At 39.2% G+C, this 21,584-nt stretch overlaps 1 protein-coding gene across 2 annotated transcripts in view; it reads left to right on the top strand.

The window, feature by feature from the left end:
* The window catches only part of LOC124615847 (PX domain-containing protein kinase-like protein), a 128,442-nt gene that overhangs the window by 58,237 nt on the left and 48,621 nt on the right, over positions 1–21,584 (top strand). For both annotated transcript variants that reach the window (XM_047143999.1, XM_047144000.1), the window contains exons 7-8: positions 18,269–18,492; positions 18,588–18,668. In XM_047143999.1, coding sequence (XP_046999955.1) covers positions 18,269–18,492; positions 18,588–18,668 — 305 coding nt within the window. The remainder of the gene's footprint in view (positions 1–18,268; positions 18,493–18,587; positions 18,669–21,584) is intronic.

Raw genomic sequence — 21,584 nt, 5'->3', positions numbered from 1 at the left:
CTTTGGAACAGATAATTCTTCCTCTACCACCATTAGTGTCCCTGCAGTTTTGTGTTTAGTTTCCATTTCAGCTTCTTGTAGTTTTCTACTACCACACTGGGTCTGTCTCTTTTCCAAAATCTCTGTGTCTTCATGGGAGACGAAACAAGAGGTAAAGTATTTAATTGCTCGGCCACTGTGGTTGAAGGTGGCTGATACTCTTCGTCACTATCGTACACATTATCAGAATGTCCTTCACTTTTTAGTAGTGTGACACACCTGGAATGTAACTTTTGTCCTTGTTTCATGTTAAGTCCTGTGCACTGATTCACTTTCAGTACTGTTTTTACATCAACTTCTCGAAGGCTGCACCTCACTGTCTCCTTACGGACCCAAAATGGGTCAAAACAACTTTTTTGTAGGAAAGAATACTTACCCACAAGTACTTACATGCAGTGATGATAAATATTCATGTTCCCTGAAATTGTATTTCTTGCACCCACAGGGCGATACTAGGTCTCCATAGCTACAAATCTTGGTCTGATTTATCCAGATCGTGTACAAAGCGAATGCTATATTTAGGTCCATACGTTGTTTTATGACATTTAGACTCTTGTTGTCTACCAATACTGCAACTTGTTGGAACAAAAGCACCACCGACACTCTCTTCTGCCTCCATACTGCCTTTACCACAACAGCACTGACCAGTCTGAACTAGAATCTTGAAAGCATGAGTAACCTGTGAAGCTTACTTGTTTCTTCTGTTCTTCCTGTTTAACAATGGTTCATCCTGTTCTGGAACACTTCTATTGTTTAACTATCAGTTGTCAAATGGTTTCCAACACTTACTGCAGCTTTATGTGAATCATGAATGGAATCTCTCAGGTAAGGGAGACCAGAGATGTCATCTTCATCCCTATTAATTGCTAAATCATATTAAACCAAATGTAACCAAATAAATATGTCAGTTTTCGTTATACATAAATGCCTTGCAATAACATGTTGAAATTTTGAGACGTATTACATTATCTTCTACTTACGCAGTGTACGAAACTTGACTTGGATATCACTTGTCCCTTTTGTGCTACAACACTTTGAAAATACACATTTTTCCAGTGATTTTTCAATTTTTTGTATTTTCCTGTGCATCTCTCTCTCTCTCTCTCTCTCTCTCTCTCTCTCTCTCTCTCTCTCTGTGTGTGTGTGTGTGTGTGTGTGTGTGTGTGTGTGTGTGTGTGTGTGTAAGAGTAAGAGTAAGATGTGAACACGATGCGTTGTGTGTGTTTTTAGCTCATATCAGGCTCACTACAAAAAGTATTATCCTCTTCCTGAGTGCATTATATTTAGCGTGGTGGCACGTACAGTATGTATCGTTTAACATGTTGTTTATTTTATCACATTTTGACATCTTTTATTTTCCATCAGAAACATGTTGGTGTTTTGACACATTGAGTGGGTTCCCTAAGTCGATGTTACTAGGTGGTAATTGCATTTTCTGGGTTTCACTACCTTCTTTTGCAAGCTATAATTCTGGAACTTATTCTCAGGGGAATTTAATACTTTGTAGATGAGCTTTCCACACATGGTAGCATTGATGTGCTAAATTTCAGCCAAATCTGAGACTCATGAGCTGGAACATATTCTAAAATGGTTGAATTGACATGGAATGACCTCCCCCTCCCCCTTTCTTCATCAGTCTCCTGACTGGTTTGATGCGGGCCACCACGAATTCCTCTCCTGTGCCACCCTCTTCATCTCAGAGTAGCACTTACAACTTACATCCTCAGTTATTTGCTGTATGTATTCCAATCTCTGCCTTCCTCTACAGTTTTTGCCTTCTACAGCTCCCTTTAGTACAATGGAAATCATTCCCACATGTCCTGTCATACTGTTCCTCCTCCTTGTCAGTGTTTTCCACATTTTCCTGCCCTCTCAGATTCTGTGCAGCACCACCTCATTCCTTACCTTATCAGTCCATCTAATTTTCAACATTTGCCTGTAGCACCACATCTCAAATCCTTCAATTCTCTTCTGTTCTGGTTTTCCCCCAGTCCATGTTTCACTACCATGCAAGGTTGTGCTCTAGACTTACATTCTCAGAAATTTCTTCCTCATATTAAGGCCTATTTTTGATACTAGTAGATTTCTCTAGGCCAGGAATGCCCTTTTTGCCAGTGCTACTCTGCTTTTGACGTCTTCTTTGCTCCATCTGTCATTGGTTATTTTGCTGTCTAGGTAACAGAATTCCTTAACTTCATGTATTTTGTGACCATCAGTCATGATGTTAAGTTTCTCACTGTTCTTGTTTCTGCTATTTCTCATTAATTTCGTCTTTCTTTGATTTACTCTCAATCCATATTTGTACTCCTCAGATTGTTCATTCCATTCAGCACATCATGTAATTCTTCTTCATTTTCACTCAAGATAGCAATGTCATCATTGATTCATATCATTGATATCCTTTCACCTTGAATATTAATTCCACTACTGAACCTTTCTTTTATTGCCATCATTGCTTCTCCGATGTTCAGATTGCACAGTAGGGGCATCCCTGTCTTACACCCTTTTTAATCTGAGTGCTTTGTTCTTGGCCATCCACTCTCATTATTCCCTCTTGGCTCTTGTACATTTTGTATATTACCCGTCTCTCCCTATGGCTTACACCTATTTTTCTCAGAATTTCAAACATCTTGCACCATTCTACGTTGTCTAATGCGTTTTCCAGGTTGACAGATACTATGAACGTTTCTTGATTTTTCTTCTGTCTTGCTTCCATTATCAACCACAAAGTCAGAATTGCCTCTAGGGTGCTTTTACCTTTTCTGAAGTCAAAGTGATCGTCATTTAGTGCACCCATAATTTTTGTTTTCCATTCTTCTGTATATTATCCTTCTTAGCAACTTGATGCATGAGCCATAAGCTGATTGTGCGATAATTCTTGCACTTTTCAGCTTGTGCAGTCTTCGGAATTGTGTAGGTGATATATTTCCAAAAGTCGGTATGTTGCTATATTCATACATTCTACACACCAACATGAAGAGTCGCTTTGTTACCACTTCCCCCAATGATTTTAGAAATTCCGTGTGAATGCTATCTACCCCTTCCACCTTATTTGATCCGCAGTCTTCCAAAGCTCTCTTAAATTCTGATTCTAATCCTGGGTCCCGATCTCTTCTAAATCGACTCCTGTTTCTTCTATCACATCAGACAAATCTTCCCCCTCATAGGGACCTTCAGTGTACTCTTTCCATCTGTCTGCCCTCTCCTCTGCAATTAACGGTGGAACTCCTGTTGTGCTCTTTATGCTAGCACCCTTGCTTTTAATGTCATCAAAGGTTGTTTTAACTTTCCTATATGCTGAGTCAGTCTTTCCAACAATCTTTTATTTTCCAGTTTCTTCACATTTTCCATGCCACCATTTCGTCTTAGCGTCCCTGCACTTCTTATTTATTTCATTCCTCAGTGACTTGTATCTATGCACTCCTGAATTTCCCTGAACTTTTTGTACTTCCTTCTTTCAGTGATCAACTGAAGTATTTCTTCTGTTACCCATAGTTTCTTCACAGTTACCTTCTTTGTACCTATGTTTTTATTTCCAACTTTTGTGATAGCCCTTTTTAGAGACGTCCATTCCTCTTCAATTGTACTGCCTACCGAGCTATTCCGTATTGCTGTACCTATAGCCTTAGAGAACCTCAAACGTATCTTGTCATCCCTTAATACTTCCGTATCTCACTTAATTGCATATTCATTCCTCCATGCTAATCTCTTGAACTTCAGCCTACTCTTCGTCACTACTGTATTGTGATCTGAGTCTATATCTGCTCCTGGGTACACCTTGTAATCCAGTATCTGATTTCAGAATCTCTGTCTGACCATGATGTAATCTAGGTGAAATATTCCTGTATCACACAGTCTTTCCCAAGTATACCGCCTCCTCTTGTGATTCTTGAACAGTATATGCTATTACTAGCTGAAGTTTGTTGTTGTTGTTGTTGTTGTTGTTGTTGTTGTCGTCTTCAGTCCTGAGACTGGTTTGATGCAGCTCTCCATGCTACTCCATCCTGTGCAAGCTTCTTCATCTTCCAGTACTTACTGCAACCTACATCCTTCTGAATCTGCTTAGTGTGTTCATCTCTTGGTCTCCTCCTACAATTTTTACCCTCCATGCTGCCCTCCAGTGCTAAATTTGTGATCCCTTGATGCCTCAGAACATGTCCTACCAACCGGACCCTTCTTCTTGTCAAGTTGTGCCACAAACTCCTCTTCTCCCCAATTCTATTCAATACCTCCTCATTAGTTATGTGATCTACCCATCTAATCTTCAGCATTCTTCTGTAGCACCACATTTCAAAAGCTTCTATTCTCTTCTTGTCCAAACTATTTATCGTCCATGTTTCACTTCCATACATGGCTACACTCCATACAAATACTTTCAGAAACAACTTCCTGACACTTACATCTATACTCGATGTTAACAAATTTCTCTTCTTCAGAAACGCTTTCCTTGCCATTGCCAGTCTACATTTTATATCCTCTCTACTTCGACCATTGTCAGTTATTTTGCTCCCCAAATAGCAAAACTCCTTTACTACTTTAAGTGTCTCATTTCCTAATCTAATTCCCTCAGCATCACCCGACTTAGACTACATTCCATTATCCTCGTTTTGCTTTTTTTTATGTTCATCTTATATCCTCGTTTCAAGACACTGTCCATTATGTTCAACTGCTATTCCAAGTCCTCCCGGGGCCGAAAGCTTCGACAAGCATTTGATGTGATTCTGCACAGTTTTCTTAAAGGCTAGCACCATCTACAGGGAAATTCAGGTTTCATACTTACACACCTGGTATACTGCAGGGCAATGATTGAGCACAATGTCTGTTGTTATTATTGTTATTATTACATAAATATCAAATTCTTTAAAGAATCAAGTTCCCATGTATAAAACACCCTCAAGCATCTGATTGCTTTACAAATGAGTTAATATGCTAAATATTTGATAATAAGAGTGCAACTGAGAAAAAGTTTAGGAAAGATTCGAAACACTTAAAGTATGTTAGAAGACACTAAATGTTCTCATTATGAAACTCTATAAGAATAAAGTATGTGTGATTTGTGCCCTGTTTTAAACAAAAGCTAGTTTTTCAAGGTTCTCAATGTTTATGACAACATATCTCCTGAACTGTGTGTTCTACAAGACATAATTTTCCAGATACATTCAGTGGTAGAAGTGAATACTCTGAAAACTGTATTCTGAATAGATAGGAAAGAAGTAATAAATTAAAATGTCATTCCGATGCTGCAGTGTGACTGCATAAATGGTGAAAATGAAATAAATGATAAACTTTTTTCTTCCATCATTTTGTGCAGGTGTGTCAGTGAGAAAGAGTTTAACATAGCCATGACAAAGTCACAAAAGAGGTATGCAACCATGTTGAAAAATATATCAAGGTTATAAACTGTTGAATAGGTCGCTGAAGGAAAAAATCATTGACTTAATGCAAAATTACTTTATTAATCCATTATTATGCATTTCAGCATTTACTATAATCATATGTGTGTAGAAATAAAGTAAATCCCTTAACTATACATGAAATAAAATGAGTCACAAAACCGACATAGATGTACAATAAAAGCATTACAATCATAGAAAGACACATACCCTAAACCAGCCGATGTTACAAGAATGGACATGGCACTCTACAGCGGCATTGCATGAAATTACGTATGACTTACAAGCAGCATTAAACCAAGAAGAATAAAAGAAAATGTACAAGAACAGCAATAAAAATTTACAGAAGATGAGTTCAATGTAAAGAAAATTACGTAGTAAAATACACAGCACTTTCCGCGTCAGTATTGACGAGGGTACGAGGTTAGACACCAGATGACATTGCATATGCACTACATAGTGACTGAGTTGTAATTGGTGGTATATAATACCTAGAAAACTGACAATGGTCAAAATAAAAATAAGCTTGGTTGCAGATGTCTAAAGCAAAACAAATAACCAGAACAGAACATTTGCCTGCCTGTTCAGAGTGAAAATAGCATACAAAAGTGCTGGAACAACTATATGTACTGTATGGCATAAATAGTTACGATGAATTAAACACTTAGTGCCGACATGTAGGCAACATGAAACAGTCAAGTGTTGTAAAGATTTGAGGTTATATGTAAAGTGTAGTGGAAGTCAGTAAATGCTCTCATTCTCAAATACTGGAGGAATATGGTTCAGATATTGGCATGCCATTATTTAGGCTGCCTCAAGACAGAGTTTCTAGCCATATTACTTACCTTATTGTGTTAAACTTTTAACATAATATTATTATTACTAATTATTATTATTATTATTTTTCAACAAAGATGATATCGGTTTCATATACAGTTGACTCCACTATGTGGCGGAAGGTCAGGCCCAAGTCTGTAATAAATGACTCCTTCTTCTGTGTTGCAGTATCCCTCCATTTCTAAGTTTGCCACCTCCTCATGTGTTATTTCCACCTGCATCACCACTTCCACAATATTGTCAGTTCATCGACTTAATCATTTGCCATGTATTCTTTGATGTCCTCTGCATCAACAGCCTCACTGGCCGGTACATTTTTGAGCAATGATATGTCATAGTTTCCATCTTTAACTTTGGTTTCGCTCACAGATTCAAAGTTAAAATGTCCACCTTCATTGTCGAAAAGAATTTTCCAAGATGTTAAAAGTAATATGTTCAGAATCTCTTCCCGTGCTTCGGCCAACTGCCTAATGACATCTAACAAGTCAATTGCCTTCACACCGCTTACAGAGTTTTCATTGTTCACGATTGTTGTTATCAGTAAACTGAGAAGATGGTAGCAATACTTCTTCTTTAGCATTTCTAGGATGCCCTGGTTCATTGGTTGATAAAGAGCAGCCACATTTGGTGGTAAAAATAATGCTTTGATATCTCCATCTGTGAGTCTGTCAGTCTCAGGGTGCAAAGATGTGTTATCAAAAAGCAGCAGAGCTTTTATTGGTAAATTGTTGTCTTTCAAATATTTCTCTACAGCTGATACAAATTAATTTTGGATCAGGTTATAAAGATTTCTGAATTCATCCATGCTTTCTATTGATGATTGTAATGTAGGGGCAGTGAGTCTTGATTTATCAGGTATTTGAAAGCTCCAGGTTTCTGTGATTTCCCTATTAATGTAAGCCTAAGCTTGTGGTTGCCAGGCATTATTGCAAGCCAATATAGTAACTCATTCATTACTTTTTGTGGATCCAGGTGCTGCAGTTTTGTTTTTTGAAGCAAACATTTTCATAGGGAGCATATTGAAATTTAAACTACTATCATTGTAATTTTACAATTGTTCCCCAGAAATTCCCTCATTGCTAATTAACTTTGAAAGGTAGTCTTTGTACAGAGGCACAGCATCTGTGTCAGTGAATAGAACCTCTTCACTAATTGTAATCTGGCAAATGTCGAGTCTTAAACTTAAGAAACCATATATATATGGTCAACATGCACATAGCACAACTTAATCATAGCTAACACTTGGTTTAAGAATAATGAAAGAAGGTTGTTTACGTGGAAGAACCCTGGAGATACTAAAAGATATCAGATTATATAATGGTAAGACAGAGGTTTAGGAACCAGGTTTTACATTGTAAGACATTTCCAGGGGCAGATGTGGACTCTGGCCACAATCTATTGGTTATGACCTGTAGATTAAAACTGAAGCAACTGCAAAAAGGTGGGAACTTAAGGAGATGGGATCTGGATAAACTGAAAGAACCAGAGGTTGTACAGAGTTTCAGGGAGAGCATAAGGGAACAATTGACAGGAATGGGGAAAGAAATACAGTAGAAGCAGAATGGGTAGCTTTGACGAATGAAATAGTGAAGGCAGCAGAGGATCAAGTAGGTAAAAAGACGATGGCTAATAGAAATCCTTGGGTAACAGAAGAAATATTGAATTTAATTGATGAAAGGAGAAAATATAAAAATGCAGTAAATGAAGCAGGCAAAAAGGAATACAAATGCCTCAAAAATGAGATCTACAGGAAGTGCAAAATGGCTAAGCAGGGATGGCTAGAGGACAAATGTAATGATGTAGAGGCTTATCTCACTAGGGGTATGATAGATACTGCCTACAGGAAAACTAAAGAGACCTTTGGAGAAAAGAGAACCACTTGTATGAATATCAAGAGCTCAGATGGAAACAGAATTCTAAGTAAAGAAGGGAAAGCAGAAAGGTGGAAGGAGTATATAGAGGGTCTATACAAGGGCGATGTACTTCAGGATAATATTTTGGAAATGGAATAGGATGTAAATGAGGATGAAATGGGAGATATGATACTGCGTGAAGAGTTTGACAGAGCACTGAAAGACCTGAGTTGGAACAAGGCCCCCGGTGTAGACAACATTCCATTGGAACTACTGATAGTCTTGGGAGAGCCAATCCTGACAAAACTCTACCATCTGGTGAGCAAGACGTATGAGACAGGCGAAATACCCTCAGACTTCAAGAAGAATATAATAATTCCAATCCCAAAGAAAGCAGCTGTTGACAAATGTGAAAATTACCGAACTATCAGTTTAATAAGTCACGGCTCTAAAATACTAACGCGAATTCTTTACAGACGAATGGAAAAACTAGTAGAAGCCGACCTCGGGGAAGACTAATTTGGATTCTGTAGAAATATCGGAACACGTGAGGCAATACTGACCCTACGACTTATCTTAGAAGCTAAATTAAGGAAAGGCAAACATACATTTCTAGCATTTGTAGACTTAGAGAAAGCTTTTGACAATGCTGACTGGAATACTCTCTTTCAAATTCTGAAGGTGGCAGGGGTACAATACAGGGAGCGAAAGGGTATTTACAATTTGTACAGAAACCAGATGGCAGTTATAAGAGTCGAGGGGCATGAAAGGGAAGCAGCGGTTGGGAAGGGAGTGAGAAAGGGTTGTAGCCTCTCCCCGATGTTATTCAATCTGTATATTGAGCAAGCAGTAAAGGAAACAAAAGAAAAATTCGGAGTAGGTATTTAAGTCCATGGAGAAGAAATAATAACGTTGAGGTTCGCCGATGAAATTGTAATTCTGTCAGAGACAGCAAAGGACTTGGAATAGCAGTTGAACATAATGGACAGTGTCTTGAAACGAGGATATAAGATGAACATCAAAAAAAGCAAAATGAGGATAATGGAATGTAGTCAAATTAAGTCGGGTGATGCTGAGGGAATTAGATTAGGAAATGAGACACTTAAAGTAGTAAAAGAGTTTTGCTATTTGGGGAGCAAAATAACTGATGATGGTCGAAGTAGAGAGGATATCAAATGTAGACTGGCAATGGCAAGGAAAGCATTTCTGAAGAAGAGAAATTTGTTAACATCGAGTATAGGTTTAAGTGTCAGGAAGTCGTTTCTGAAAGTATTTGTATGGAGTGTAGCCATGTATGGAAGTGAAACATGGACGATAAATAGCTTAGACAAGAAGAGAATAGAAGCTTTTGAAATGTGGTGCTACAGAAGAATACTGATGATTAGATGGGTAGATCACATAGTTAATGAGGAAGTATTGAATAGGATTGGGGAGAAGATAAGTTTGTGGCACAACTTGACTAGAAGAAGGGTCCGGTTAGTAGGACATGTTCTGAGGCATCAAGGGATCACCAGTGTAGTATTGGAGGGCAGCATGGAGGGTAAAAATCGTAGAGGGAGACCAAGAGATGAATACACTAAACAGATTCAGATGGATGTAGGTTGCAGTAGGTACTGGGAGATGAAGGAGCTTGCGCAGGATAGAGTAGCATGGAGAGCTGCATCAAGCCAGTCTCAGGACTGAAGACCACAACAACAACAACAACAACCACCTTCATCTGCTTTAGTTTCCATAACTTTTTGGTGTTCATCAATAAAAGGAAAAACTAGATTGCTACTCACTGTAAAGATGACACTAATGTGTGTCTTTTCTTTGTACTTGTCTGCAACTCAGTGTGTTATGTTTACAGCGAGTAGCAATCTGTCTTTTCCTTATATTTTTGCTATCCAATCTAGTCTTTCCATTGTTTGTTTTTGGTGTTCAAGTTTTTTAACAAAGTAGTTAAGTTTTATATTTAATTACAGTTTACAGCCGCTGAGTACAGATTACCTCCCAGTGCCATTCTCACATTTCTTACTGTGTTGGTTTGTTCATATTCTGTTCTGCAATGTCCATTGACACTTCTATTTCTACGAAGTTTTTCTTTGAAACAGTGGAAATTCCAGGACAGAATAATAACAGCATTATGAAAATGATAGATTTCTGCTGACCATATAGTGGATACATTGAGTTGCAAACAGACTAATCAAAAGTAAATTTTTGGCCAAAGGGCCTACTTCTGAATCAGACATGTTTTTGTAGTTGTGGTCTTCAGTCCTGAGACTGGTTTTATGCAGCTCTCCATGCTACTCCATCCTGTGCAAGCTTCTTCATCTCCCAGTACCTACTGCAGCCTACATCCATCTGAATCTGCTTAGTGTATTCATCTCTTGGTCTCCCTCTACGATTTTTACCCTCCATGCTGCCCTCCAATACTACACTGGTGATCCCTCGATGTCTCAGAACATGTCCTACTAACCAATCCCTTCTTCTAGTCAAGTTGTGCCACAAGCTCCTCTTCTCCCCAATTCTATTCAATACCTCCTCATTAGTTATGTGATCTACCCATCTAATCTTCAGCATTCTTCTGTAGCACCACATTTCAAAAGCTTCTATTCTCTTTTTGTCTAAACTATTTATCGTCCACGTTTCACTTCCATACATGGCTACACTCCGTATAAATACTTTCAGAAACGACTTCCTGACACTTAAATCTATACTCGATGTTTACCAATTTTTCTTCTTCAGAAACGCTTTCCTTGCCATTGCCAATCTACATTTTATATCCTCTCTACTTCGACCATCATCAGTTATTTTGCTCCCCAAATAGCAAAACTCCCTTACTACTTTAAGTGTCTCACTTCCTAATCTAATTCCCTCAGCATCACCTGACTTAATTCGACTACATTCCATTATCCTTGATTTGCTTTTTTTTATGTTCATCTTATATCCTCCTTTCAAGACCCTGTCCACTCTATTCAGCTGCTCTTCCAAGTCCTTTGCTGTCTCTGACAGAATTAAAATGTCGTCGACGAACCTCAACAGTTTTACTTCTTCTCCATGGACTTTTAATACCTGCTCCGAATTTTTCTTTTGTTTCCTTTACTGCTTGCTCAATATACAGATTGAATAACATCGGGGACAGGCTACAACCCTGTCTCACTCCCTTCCCAACCGCAGCTTCCCTTTCATGCCCCTCGACTCTTATAACTGCCATCCGCTTTCTGTACAAATTGTAAATAGCCTTTCGCTCCCTGTATTTTACCCCTGCCATCTTCAGAATTTGAAAGAGAGTATTCCAGTCAACACTGTCAAAAGCTTTCTCTAAGCCTACAAATGCTAGAAACGTAGGTTTGCCTTTTCTTAATCTAGCTTCTAAGATAATTCGTTGGGTCAGTATTGCCTCACATGTTCCAACATTTCTATGGAATCCAAATTAGTCTTCCCCGAGGTCGGCTTCTACCAGTTTTTCCATTTGTCTGTAAAGAATTCGCGTTAGTATTTTGCAGCTGTGAATAATTAAACTGATAGTTCGGTAATTTTCACATCTGTCAACACCTACTTTCTTTGGGATTGGAATTATTATATTCTGCTTGAAGTCTGAGGGTATTTCGCTTGTCTCATACATCTTGCTCACCAGATAGTAGAGTTTTGTCAGGACTGGCTCTCCCAAGGCTGTCAATAGTTGTAATGGAATGTTGTCTACTCTGGGGGCCTTGTTTCGACTCAGGTCCTTCAGTGCTCTGTCAAACTCTTCACGCAGTGTCATATCTCCCATTTCATCTTCATCTGCATCCTCTTCCATTTCCATAATATTGTCCTCAAGTACATCACCCTTGTATAGATCCTCTATATACTCCTTCCACCTTTCTGCTTTCCCTTCTTTACTTACAATTGGGTTTCCAGCTGAGCTCTTGATATTCATACAAGTGGTTCTCCTTTCTCCAAAGGTCTCTCTAATTTTCCTGTAGGCAGTATCTGTCATACCCCTAGTGAGATACCGTATTTACTTGAATCTAAGCCGCACTCGAATCTAAGCCGCACCTGAAAAATGAGACTCGAAATTCAAGGGGAGAGAAAAGTTTTAGGCCGCACCTCCAAATCGAAACAAAGTTGGTCCATTGTAATATGAGACACAATTTAGGTCGAATGAATGAGGATACAACTAGCTACAGTAGTTTGGTTCGAGTCGTAAGCTTAGCAGTTAAGCTTTACCTGGTAGCCATTGCTATGCGTCAGGGGCTCCGTCCGTATTTATACGGGTACCCTTCCTTTTTCAGGTGCTTCGTTTGGTTTGAATTGATTGCTTATTTTTCTTTGATCTGATAGGTGTCGTTCTCTGTTATAGGTGTTTATGTCACTCTAAGCTAAAAATGTATTATTGTACTGTGTCATGCATTGTTTGTCGCATTCTGTTAATGAGTTTTTACGGCCTGTCGCAGCTCGCCGCATGGCTTGCTGTTGTGCGCGCTACCGCGTTTTTTTTTTTAAAGAAAAGAGGGATCATCTTATTAGCGAAACAATGCCAAGAGACTGCTATTTGTTGTTACTTACACTGCTGCTTTCTTTGATAAAGATCAACAAGAACCAAATAATAGACTGCGTATGATAGAAGTTGTTCTGAACGAGAGTTTAGCGAAAATTTTTCTCCGTTTGAAAATCTTTGCAGACGGCTCTTTAGTACATTACATTCTGCACAGAAAGTAGAGTCATCGTAGATTTAAAAACTAGTCAATTGCCGTGCTTTATTTCTGACTGTATCACTATTAGGCATAAGAAGAATACGAATATAAACATGACATGATATGTATATTCTTCCGTGTTTGCTGTTGTCTCACTCTAGTTTCGTAGTTTATTAGGCAGACAGGATTTAAATGAGATTGCAGCAAACACGAAAGAATACATGGCAAAATGTTTATATTCGTATTATTCTTATGGTGAAGAGAATACTGCATGTGATTCACAATTTGTAAAATTCCTATTAGCGACGATCTCTTCTCACAGGTAGGAAAAAATTCAGAACGTAGCTTTGGCCATATTGATAAACATCCAAAACAGTCTTTCCAGTCGGATTTTCGTAGTACATTGGTGAAATGCTGCTACATTCGAAGATGAACAATACGTAATTTGTATTTACTTCGTTGTATAATGTATGAAAAATGCAGTGGTCGAAACTCGGGGCAGAGAAAACGTTCGTCTTCCACCTCTTTTTTTAAAATTTATTTACTGATGCAGAGGTTTTGGCACCAATATTTATCTTTGTGCCTGCAAAGTATGCCTGTATAGCGCTGCATATGTTCGACGGCAGAAGTTAGTTGTGGCGGCACCTACCAACATTTTTGAGAACTTCCGCTTTCGTTGCACTCGATTCTAAGCCGCAGGCGGTTTTTTGGATTACAAAAACCAGAAAAAAAGTGCGGCTTAGATTCGAGTAAATACGGTAAGCCTCTACATCATTACGTTTGTCCTCTAGCCATCCCTACTTAGCCATTTTGCACTTCCTGTTGATCTCATTTTTGAGACGTTTGTATTCCTTTTTGCCTGCTTCATTTACTGCATTTTTATATTTTCTCCTTTCATCAATTAAATTCAATATTTCTTCTGTTACCCAGGGATTTCTACTAGCCCTCGTCTTTTTACCTATTTGATCCTCTGCTGCCTTCACTACTTCATCCCTCAAAGCTACCCATTCTTCTTCTACTGTATTTCTTTCCACCATTCCTGTTAATTGTTCCCTTATGCTTTCCCTGAAACTCTGTACAACCTCTGGTTCTTCCAGTTTATCCAGGTCCCATCTCATTAAATTCCCACCTTTTTGCAGTTTCGTCCGTTTTAATCTACAGTTCATAACCAATAGATTGTGGACAGAGTCCACATGTGCCCCTGGAAATGTCTTACAATTTAAAACCTGGTTCCTAAATCTCTGTCTTATCATTATATAATCTATCTGATACCTTTTAGTATCTCCAGGGTTCTTCCATGTATACAACGTTATTTCATGATTCTTGCACCAAGTGTTAGCTATGATTAAGTTATGCTCTGCGCAGAATTCTACCAGGCGGCTTCCTCTTTCATTTCTGAGCCCCAATCTATATTCACCTACTATGTTTCCTTCTCTCCCTTTTCCTACTGTCGAATTCCAGTCACCCATGACTATTAAATTTTCGTCTCCCTTCACTACCTGAATAATTTCTTTTATCTCATCATACATTTCATCAATTTCTTCATCATCTGCAGAGCTAGTTGGCATATAAACTTGTACTACTGTGGTAGGCATGGGCTTCGTGTCTATCTTGGCCACAATAATGCGTTCACTATGCTGTTTGTAGTAGCTTACCCGTACTCCTATTTTTTTATTCATTATTAAACCTGCTCCTGCATTACCCCTATTTGATTTTGTATTTATAACCCTGTATTCACCTGATCAAAAGTCTTGTTCCTCCTGCCAGCGAACTTCACTAATTCCTACTGTATCTAACTTTAACCTATCCATTTCCCTTTTTAAATTTTCTAACCTACCTGCCCGTTTAAGGGATCTAACGTTCCACGCTCCGATCTGTAGAACGCCAGTTTTCTTTCTCCTGATAACGACATCCTCTTGAGTAGTCCCTGTCCGGAGATCCGAATGGGGGACTATTTTACCTTCGGAATATTTTACCCAAGAGGACGCCATAATCATTGAATCATACAGTAAAGCTACATGCCCTTGGGAAAAATTACGGCTGTAGTTTCCCCTTGCTTTCAGCTGTTCGCAGTACCAGAACAGCAAGGCCATTTTGGTTAGTGTTATAAGGCCAGATCTGTCAATCATCCAGACTGTTGCTCCTGCAACTACTGAAAAGGCTGCTGCCCCTCTTCAGGAACCACACGTTTGCCAGGCCTCTCAACAGATACCCCTCCATTGTGGTTGCACCTACGGTACGGCTATCTGTATCGTTGAGGCATGCAAACCTCCCCACCAACGGCAAGGTTCATGGGGTTCGAGGGGGGGGGGGGGGGGGGGACGACGACAACATATATACACATTAATGCAAACACAGCTTGCTTACATGTGACCACTGTTTCTGGCTGCTTAAGTCAGAGACAGTGGTCATATGTGTGTGATTTGTATTTGTGTGAATGTTGTCTGATTCAGAAGTAGGCCCTTTGGCCAAGGTCTTACTTCTTTATCAGTATTTTTGTTGTGCCTGTCTGTTACTCAACACCTTCACTGTATGGAAAGTAGCAATCTATCTGTCTCATAATATTGTCTCTATTTTACTTTTAATTTGCAAAGTGGTTATAATTAAACTGTCACTACTTGAGTCAGCATAGGTGGAAAACTTTGTACTATATGGGTACACAACTTTGTAGGAATGATGTGCAGGATTTGCAGTGCTAATAGTTTTAGTGTAGGCCAGTACTGGTACGATGACATAAGAGGACCAAGGACAGTCTGATGTGCCTTGTCAACATGTGATCCCTGCGCTATGGGAGAGAGGTGCTTTGGTGCACAATGGAGCTCCACCTCATATTTTTAATTAGGTCATTTGCTTTCACACAGTTGAAGAAAACTGAATCATTGGCTGATCATATCAAACTGTGTGGCCACCAAGATTACCAGATTTGAATCTGTGTGGTTTCTGGCTGTGGGATTACTTGAAGGTGAGTGTTTATCAATAGGACGGTCTCACACATTGGAGGTTGAAGATGACTATAATGAGGGAAATATCCAACATCCCACCTGATCTGTTTTGGAGAGTGGTAGAGCAATCTGTAGTGTAGTGTCAGGCTGTTGTGGATGCCGGTAGTCATTACTTTGAGGAACATTGGTAACCTGGAACATAAACATGTTGTGCAGTCTGATGTGGAAATTAACATGTGTTTCTTTCAAATGTTTACTCATTATTTCTCTTTTGTGCGTCCTTACAAATGTTTCTACAAAGTCTCACTGTCTTACTATCACTTCTATGTCGTGAGGGCCCTTTCAAGTAATGAAAGTTTGGTTATAACCATCCTGTATTCCCTACTTTAATTTCTTTGAACCTAAGACAGCGTTTAAATTGCATTGAAGCCTCTAATTTATTTTATTTTATATCCTTTAGTTTGTTACATCTTTGTAGGATTTAGAATACTGAATTGTATTCAAGATCCATTATAACAGGGTTTTACCCCTCGTGTCTTCAAAATATTTACACAAAAGAAAAAGTTTCTTCATGAGACTATTTGTTACTTTTCCTGCTTGCTACTTGTTCTTCTTTGTCTCATTGGGTGAATGTGTGTAATGACAAACAGAGGCTGACTAACAACAAAAGGAGTTTAAAAGCTTCGTGTCGAGTTTCTTGTTATAAAAGACTTTATAACTCTAGTTGTTGTGTACAGGGTGATTATAATCAAAGTTAATCTTTCTGAAACACTGTATAAATAACACCACTGGTCAGAATGATGTCAAATTGCCACAGAATATTATCGGAGAAGGGGGAAAACTTATGGCAGTAGAAAAAATAGTGTGAAAATTGATCAGTAGGTGGCGTTGTATGTGTCGGAATATGTAAATAAAAACACCTGTTCCCTTGAAGTTGGTATAAACGTGCTGGGTACACGGCTTTTCCTCCTTTCGCGTCTGTGATTTTGCCATGACTGTCTCAATGCAGGATCGCGTTCTGCTTGTAAAGCTGTATTACAAGAATGATGACTGTACACACATCACTGTGCAGGAGTTCCGGTTTGAAAAAAGACGTTGGTCCGATGACTGCCATGGGTCGGGAGAAAATTATTCAAAAAAGACAGATTCTTTTGGTGTGCAACCTGGTAGAGGGAGGAAACGAATTGATTCAACGTGAGTTGAAGTGGTGGCCAAAGCAATGTGGGAGGAGACAAGTGGTGGTGTGCAAACATGTAGTGCACGGAGAATTGCCCGAACGTTGGACATACCCGTGAGGATGGTGCATAAAATCCTACAAAACATCCTTCTTATCCATTCAAAATTACCCATGTTCACGAGTTGCTTCCAGTTGATCTGACAGCAAGAGAGACCTTTGCTTTAGAATTTTTTGCTCGGATGGAAGTGGGCAATGATTGGCTGTGGAAGATTTTGTGGACAGGCGAAGCCAGCTTCCATCTGACAGGATATGTCAGTACACAGAATTGTCAAATATGGGCAACCAAAAGTCCACATGCAAATCAACCAGTAACACTTCTTCCTGAAAAGGTCACTGTGCGGGTTTGCGGCATCATTTATCGCGATGAGTGTCTTTTGCGCAACCACGTCATTCCAGCTCTCCAACAGTGCGGATGTGTGGATGGGATCATTTTTATGCAAGATGGCTCACCTACACATACTGAAAATCCAGCTGCTGAAGTGCCATTTCGGAAATGCTAGAATTATCAGTCGACATTTCCCTACAGCCTGGCCTTCAAGATCACCTGATCTTAATCTGTGTGACTTCTGGCGGTGGATCTATCTGGAAGATGTTGTGTTCAGTGTTCCAATTGCAAACTTAGCTGCATTGAACACACGCATTGCAAAACACATTCTGAACATGACCCCAGAAACACTTTGATCAGTTGTGGAACATGCTGTTTCTCGATTTCAGCTTGTTGCAGAAAACGGTGGACAGCATACTGAACATGGTTTGCGTCAGTCACATGGAAATTAATAATCAGATGTGATTTTGCTTGATGATTCTTTTGTAGTTTTTGGCCTCAGGAAATTAAAAACTGATGTGATTGATGCTTTTTATGCAGTTTTAGGCCTCAGGACCACTAAAAACTGATTTTTCCCATCTGATGTGATATGACCTTGCCGTGGTAGATTGGCTTACGTAACTAACATATCACACCTGTACTCCCATGCACACTGAGTAGTACAGTTTGTTTAATGTCAGATGTGCACCTTAGGCATTGTTGTACGATTCATTTGTCATTTGTAGTCAACCACTATTAAATAATGATGCTTATAGTGCCATCTGTTGCTTCATTTTGTAACTATTTATTTTTCTTCTGCCATACAATAATGGAAAGTCAACCACTCACCTATAGCACAGTCAGACCAAAGTCAGTCTGGTTTAGGTGAGGGAGGGAGTGCCTTTATTTTATATATTTTTCAATCCAGGAATTTCCATTATTGCTGCAAACAATAAATTTTTGTTATGTTTCAGTATGTATAATATTTTCTTCTTCTTCCAGGTTCACTTTTGGAGTCCATTTTATCTACAGAAGCATGCAAAGATGGTATGCCCTCAATTCCTACCCTTTTGGCGCATCCTTTTTTTAATGGTTTCACTTCAAATGGTCTTTCAAATACGTCAGCTGATGAACAAGCGTATCTAAAATTTTCATCTCATTTGAGAGAGGCCCTTAAGGATGCACGACAAAAGATGGAAGAGAGACTAAAAGAAGAACAGAAAATGGTAATTTCTGTAACAAAGTATCAGATTTAGCATATATATTTTATTTTTTTTCATCAAAAAATTAATCTTTTTGTGTGTATCTGCATTTTATATAGGTCAGGCAGCAGAAACGTTTGGTGAAAGTGCAAGAGTTACTGACAACAGAAGGTGATAAAAGAAACAGGAAGCAAAAACTGGTTTGTATATTTGCCAGCTTTGTTGTTATTTGGCTGTTTGATATGTTAAGAGAGTTGTTCACACACACACACACACACACACACACACACACACACACACACACACACTACCTAAAGCATTTTGCGGAGCAAATGTGCACCCTGAGTTTTTCCAAGCAGTGCACACAACAGCGAACTTGGCCAGTCTGGGCTGGTAAAAGTTTGGCTCATTAGAGGCTCTTCAATATTGTCAACCCTTTTTTCCTGTAATCTCTAGGCATGCTTTAGAAATCAACCTAAGTGCATCAGTGAGAGATTGTGTGTCACAAATATTGAGACTCCTAGGTTCATTGCCTAGATTGTAAGGGTAGTACACATCTCTGTAAAAATAAAAATAAACCTCTTAAACATCAGGGTGAGTCATGTGCCAAGTGGGAATGGCTGTGAGGCAAAACATAAATCACAGGGCAATTGGTGGGGCATCTGCTGTAACCCAGTTTCATTAATCTTGCTCAGAGCTTTGCACTAGATTGAGATATCAGTGGAATTTATGATCTCGGCATGAAACATTCCTATTGGTTCTCCTCTCTTGCTGGTGCGAATTCTGCTCAGTGGGAATTGACAGATGGCCTACAAGTGATTAACCACTTTCACATTACAGATTTCATCCACTATACTGATATTTCCATTCCTAAAACCTGTGAGTGGATAAAGTAATCTGCCACTTGATGGTATGGAGTGTCACTCTTCAAGGTGGGAGACCAGTAGTATAATGGAGATTAAAATTTACATTTGCTGCTGAAAACATAGCAACCTTCCAAGCTACTTGTAAAACTATATAGTGTGTGACTGAACTAAGCAATGGAAAAATATCATGATGATTTTGGGGTAACGTGAGAGATGTTTTTTAACAGCTGCCATAAATAACTGCATCATTATAATAACCCAGCTGGAACACAGGCTGTACAGTTGTAGAGGACTTACATAGATTTACTCTTACTGTCACCTAGGATCCAGTAGGAGGAAAGCAAGGAAAATAAGCTGTTCGGACTCTAGTGCAACCAATAATGCGGTCTTCAGCTACCACTCAAGTTGCTATATCTCGGTTTTACATAACTGTATCTGGCAGATGATTTCATCAGAATGTTGTAAATATGCTTCCCAGATGAGACATTAGATGATGTTGTTGTGATATCCCCACAATATTCCATTGATGCAAATGACCGACATCTTCAGCTGTGAAAAATACAGTGCTTAGTATTGCCGAAGCCTGCCATTAATGTCAGAGTGGAAAATGCACGGGCCTGAAGAGGCCAGATTCAGTGGTCAATAGTAAATATTTTCATATCAGTAGTGGGAAGGAGAATTACACTACATGTCAGACGATGAACGGAGGACCCAAGGGCATTTACAAAGGCTGTCGTTCTTATTGTGCACTGCCGTAGGCCACACCATTGCACTCTGTCAGAAGCCACATGCTGAAGCACCATTCTCACTATTGTCATTCAAACATTTAAGTCACCATTGCATCGCCATCCTTTGGATGACCAGTAGTTTCCAATTCTGGTCACTGTCACTTTATTATTGCCAGTGTTGGTGAATTGAAAACCTGTATGTCTGTTCATAATATTTGTCAAGCTGTTAATTTCCACCACTTATTTTATTATGCAGTTCCAGTAAAAAGATAAAATGTTGGCAGTTTAGTGGATAATATTGTACGCCATACCGAGACAGTCTCGGCCACTGCAGATTTTTCTGGTTGGTCTAGATGTGTGTCATCGAAATTTGACACTTCTGCCTTTCATGTTGTGACAAGTTTGTCCAGTGTATGGCTGTCCATGGCTACAAGGAATCATACAAACACCAGGCCTTCGCAATCCGAGATTGTCCTTCATTGAGCCTGGGACAGAAGACAAATTTAACATTGTGTTTCTTCGGTGATCTTCCTATTTTCTAAGAAACACTGTCAATGTATGACAGGATGACTATTCCTCTTTATTTTTCTCTTTGTTGTAGCCCCTCCCATTGCCTGACATACACAGGGTGTAATGCGTGGCAAATAGTCCAGTCAGAATATTTCCATTTTGCAGGGAGGTGGTATGAAGGTGGCATTGCTCATTGGATCAGCTGTTTAAATCTGATATGACTCATGATCAATGCTCCAATACAAGAATACCGTTTTGGTAGGAAAGATGGTGACAGGTACTCGCCTGTAAGTATGAATCTGTCAGTGTTGGTTAACAATATACAGCACAATCCAAAGTACCATCCTCTTTCCTCCACATCAACACATCCAGGAGCAGTAGTTCTCCATTTTTTCTCCAACTCTGTTGTAAACATGATGCTGTGAATGTCTACCACCTTTTCTCTCAGTTCGACACACAATATGCACTGCAAAAGCACCAAAGTTCTCTCATTGATATCTTCGTACACGGATAGTGTGATTAAAAATATGGTGGAAATACGCTGCTCAACAAATCTTGTGAACAGACACACAGGCTTCCAATTTAGCACAGCATGGGATCTGGTGATGGAAATTCTAGTCACAGTGACCATCATGGGAAACTACTGGTCATCCAAGGGGTGACAGTGCAGTGTCAACTTAAATATTTGGACAACAATAGCAGAGATGGCCATATGACAGTGCAGAGGGTTATTTCAGCATGCAGCTTCAGTCAAAGGGCACTGGGGTGACCGATGTTAGCACATAGTAGGAATGACAGCTTTTCCCCATGCGCTAAAGTCGTTGATTCATCATCCAAGAAGTGTCCTGTTTGCTTTTGATATGAAAATCTTAACTACTGCCCACTGAATTTGGTACCTTCACAATTGTGTGTTTCCCAATTAGTCTGCTTAAATAGGTGTCAGTCATAGCTCAGCAATGTGTTTGTCACACCTGAAGATGTTGGTCAGTTGTGCTGGTGAAATATTGTTGGG

This window comes from Schistocerca americana, chromosome 5 (genome assembly GCF_021461395.2).
Source record: "Schistocerca americana isolate TAMUIC-IGC-003095 chromosome 5, iqSchAmer2.1, whole genome shotgun sequence".
NCBI classification, from domain to species: Eukaryota; Metazoa; Arthropoda; class Insecta; order Orthoptera; family Acrididae; genus Schistocerca; species Schistocerca americana.
The sequence above is the reverse complement of the archived record's forward strand: the minus strand, read 5'-3'. Positions and strand labels throughout refer to the sequence as shown.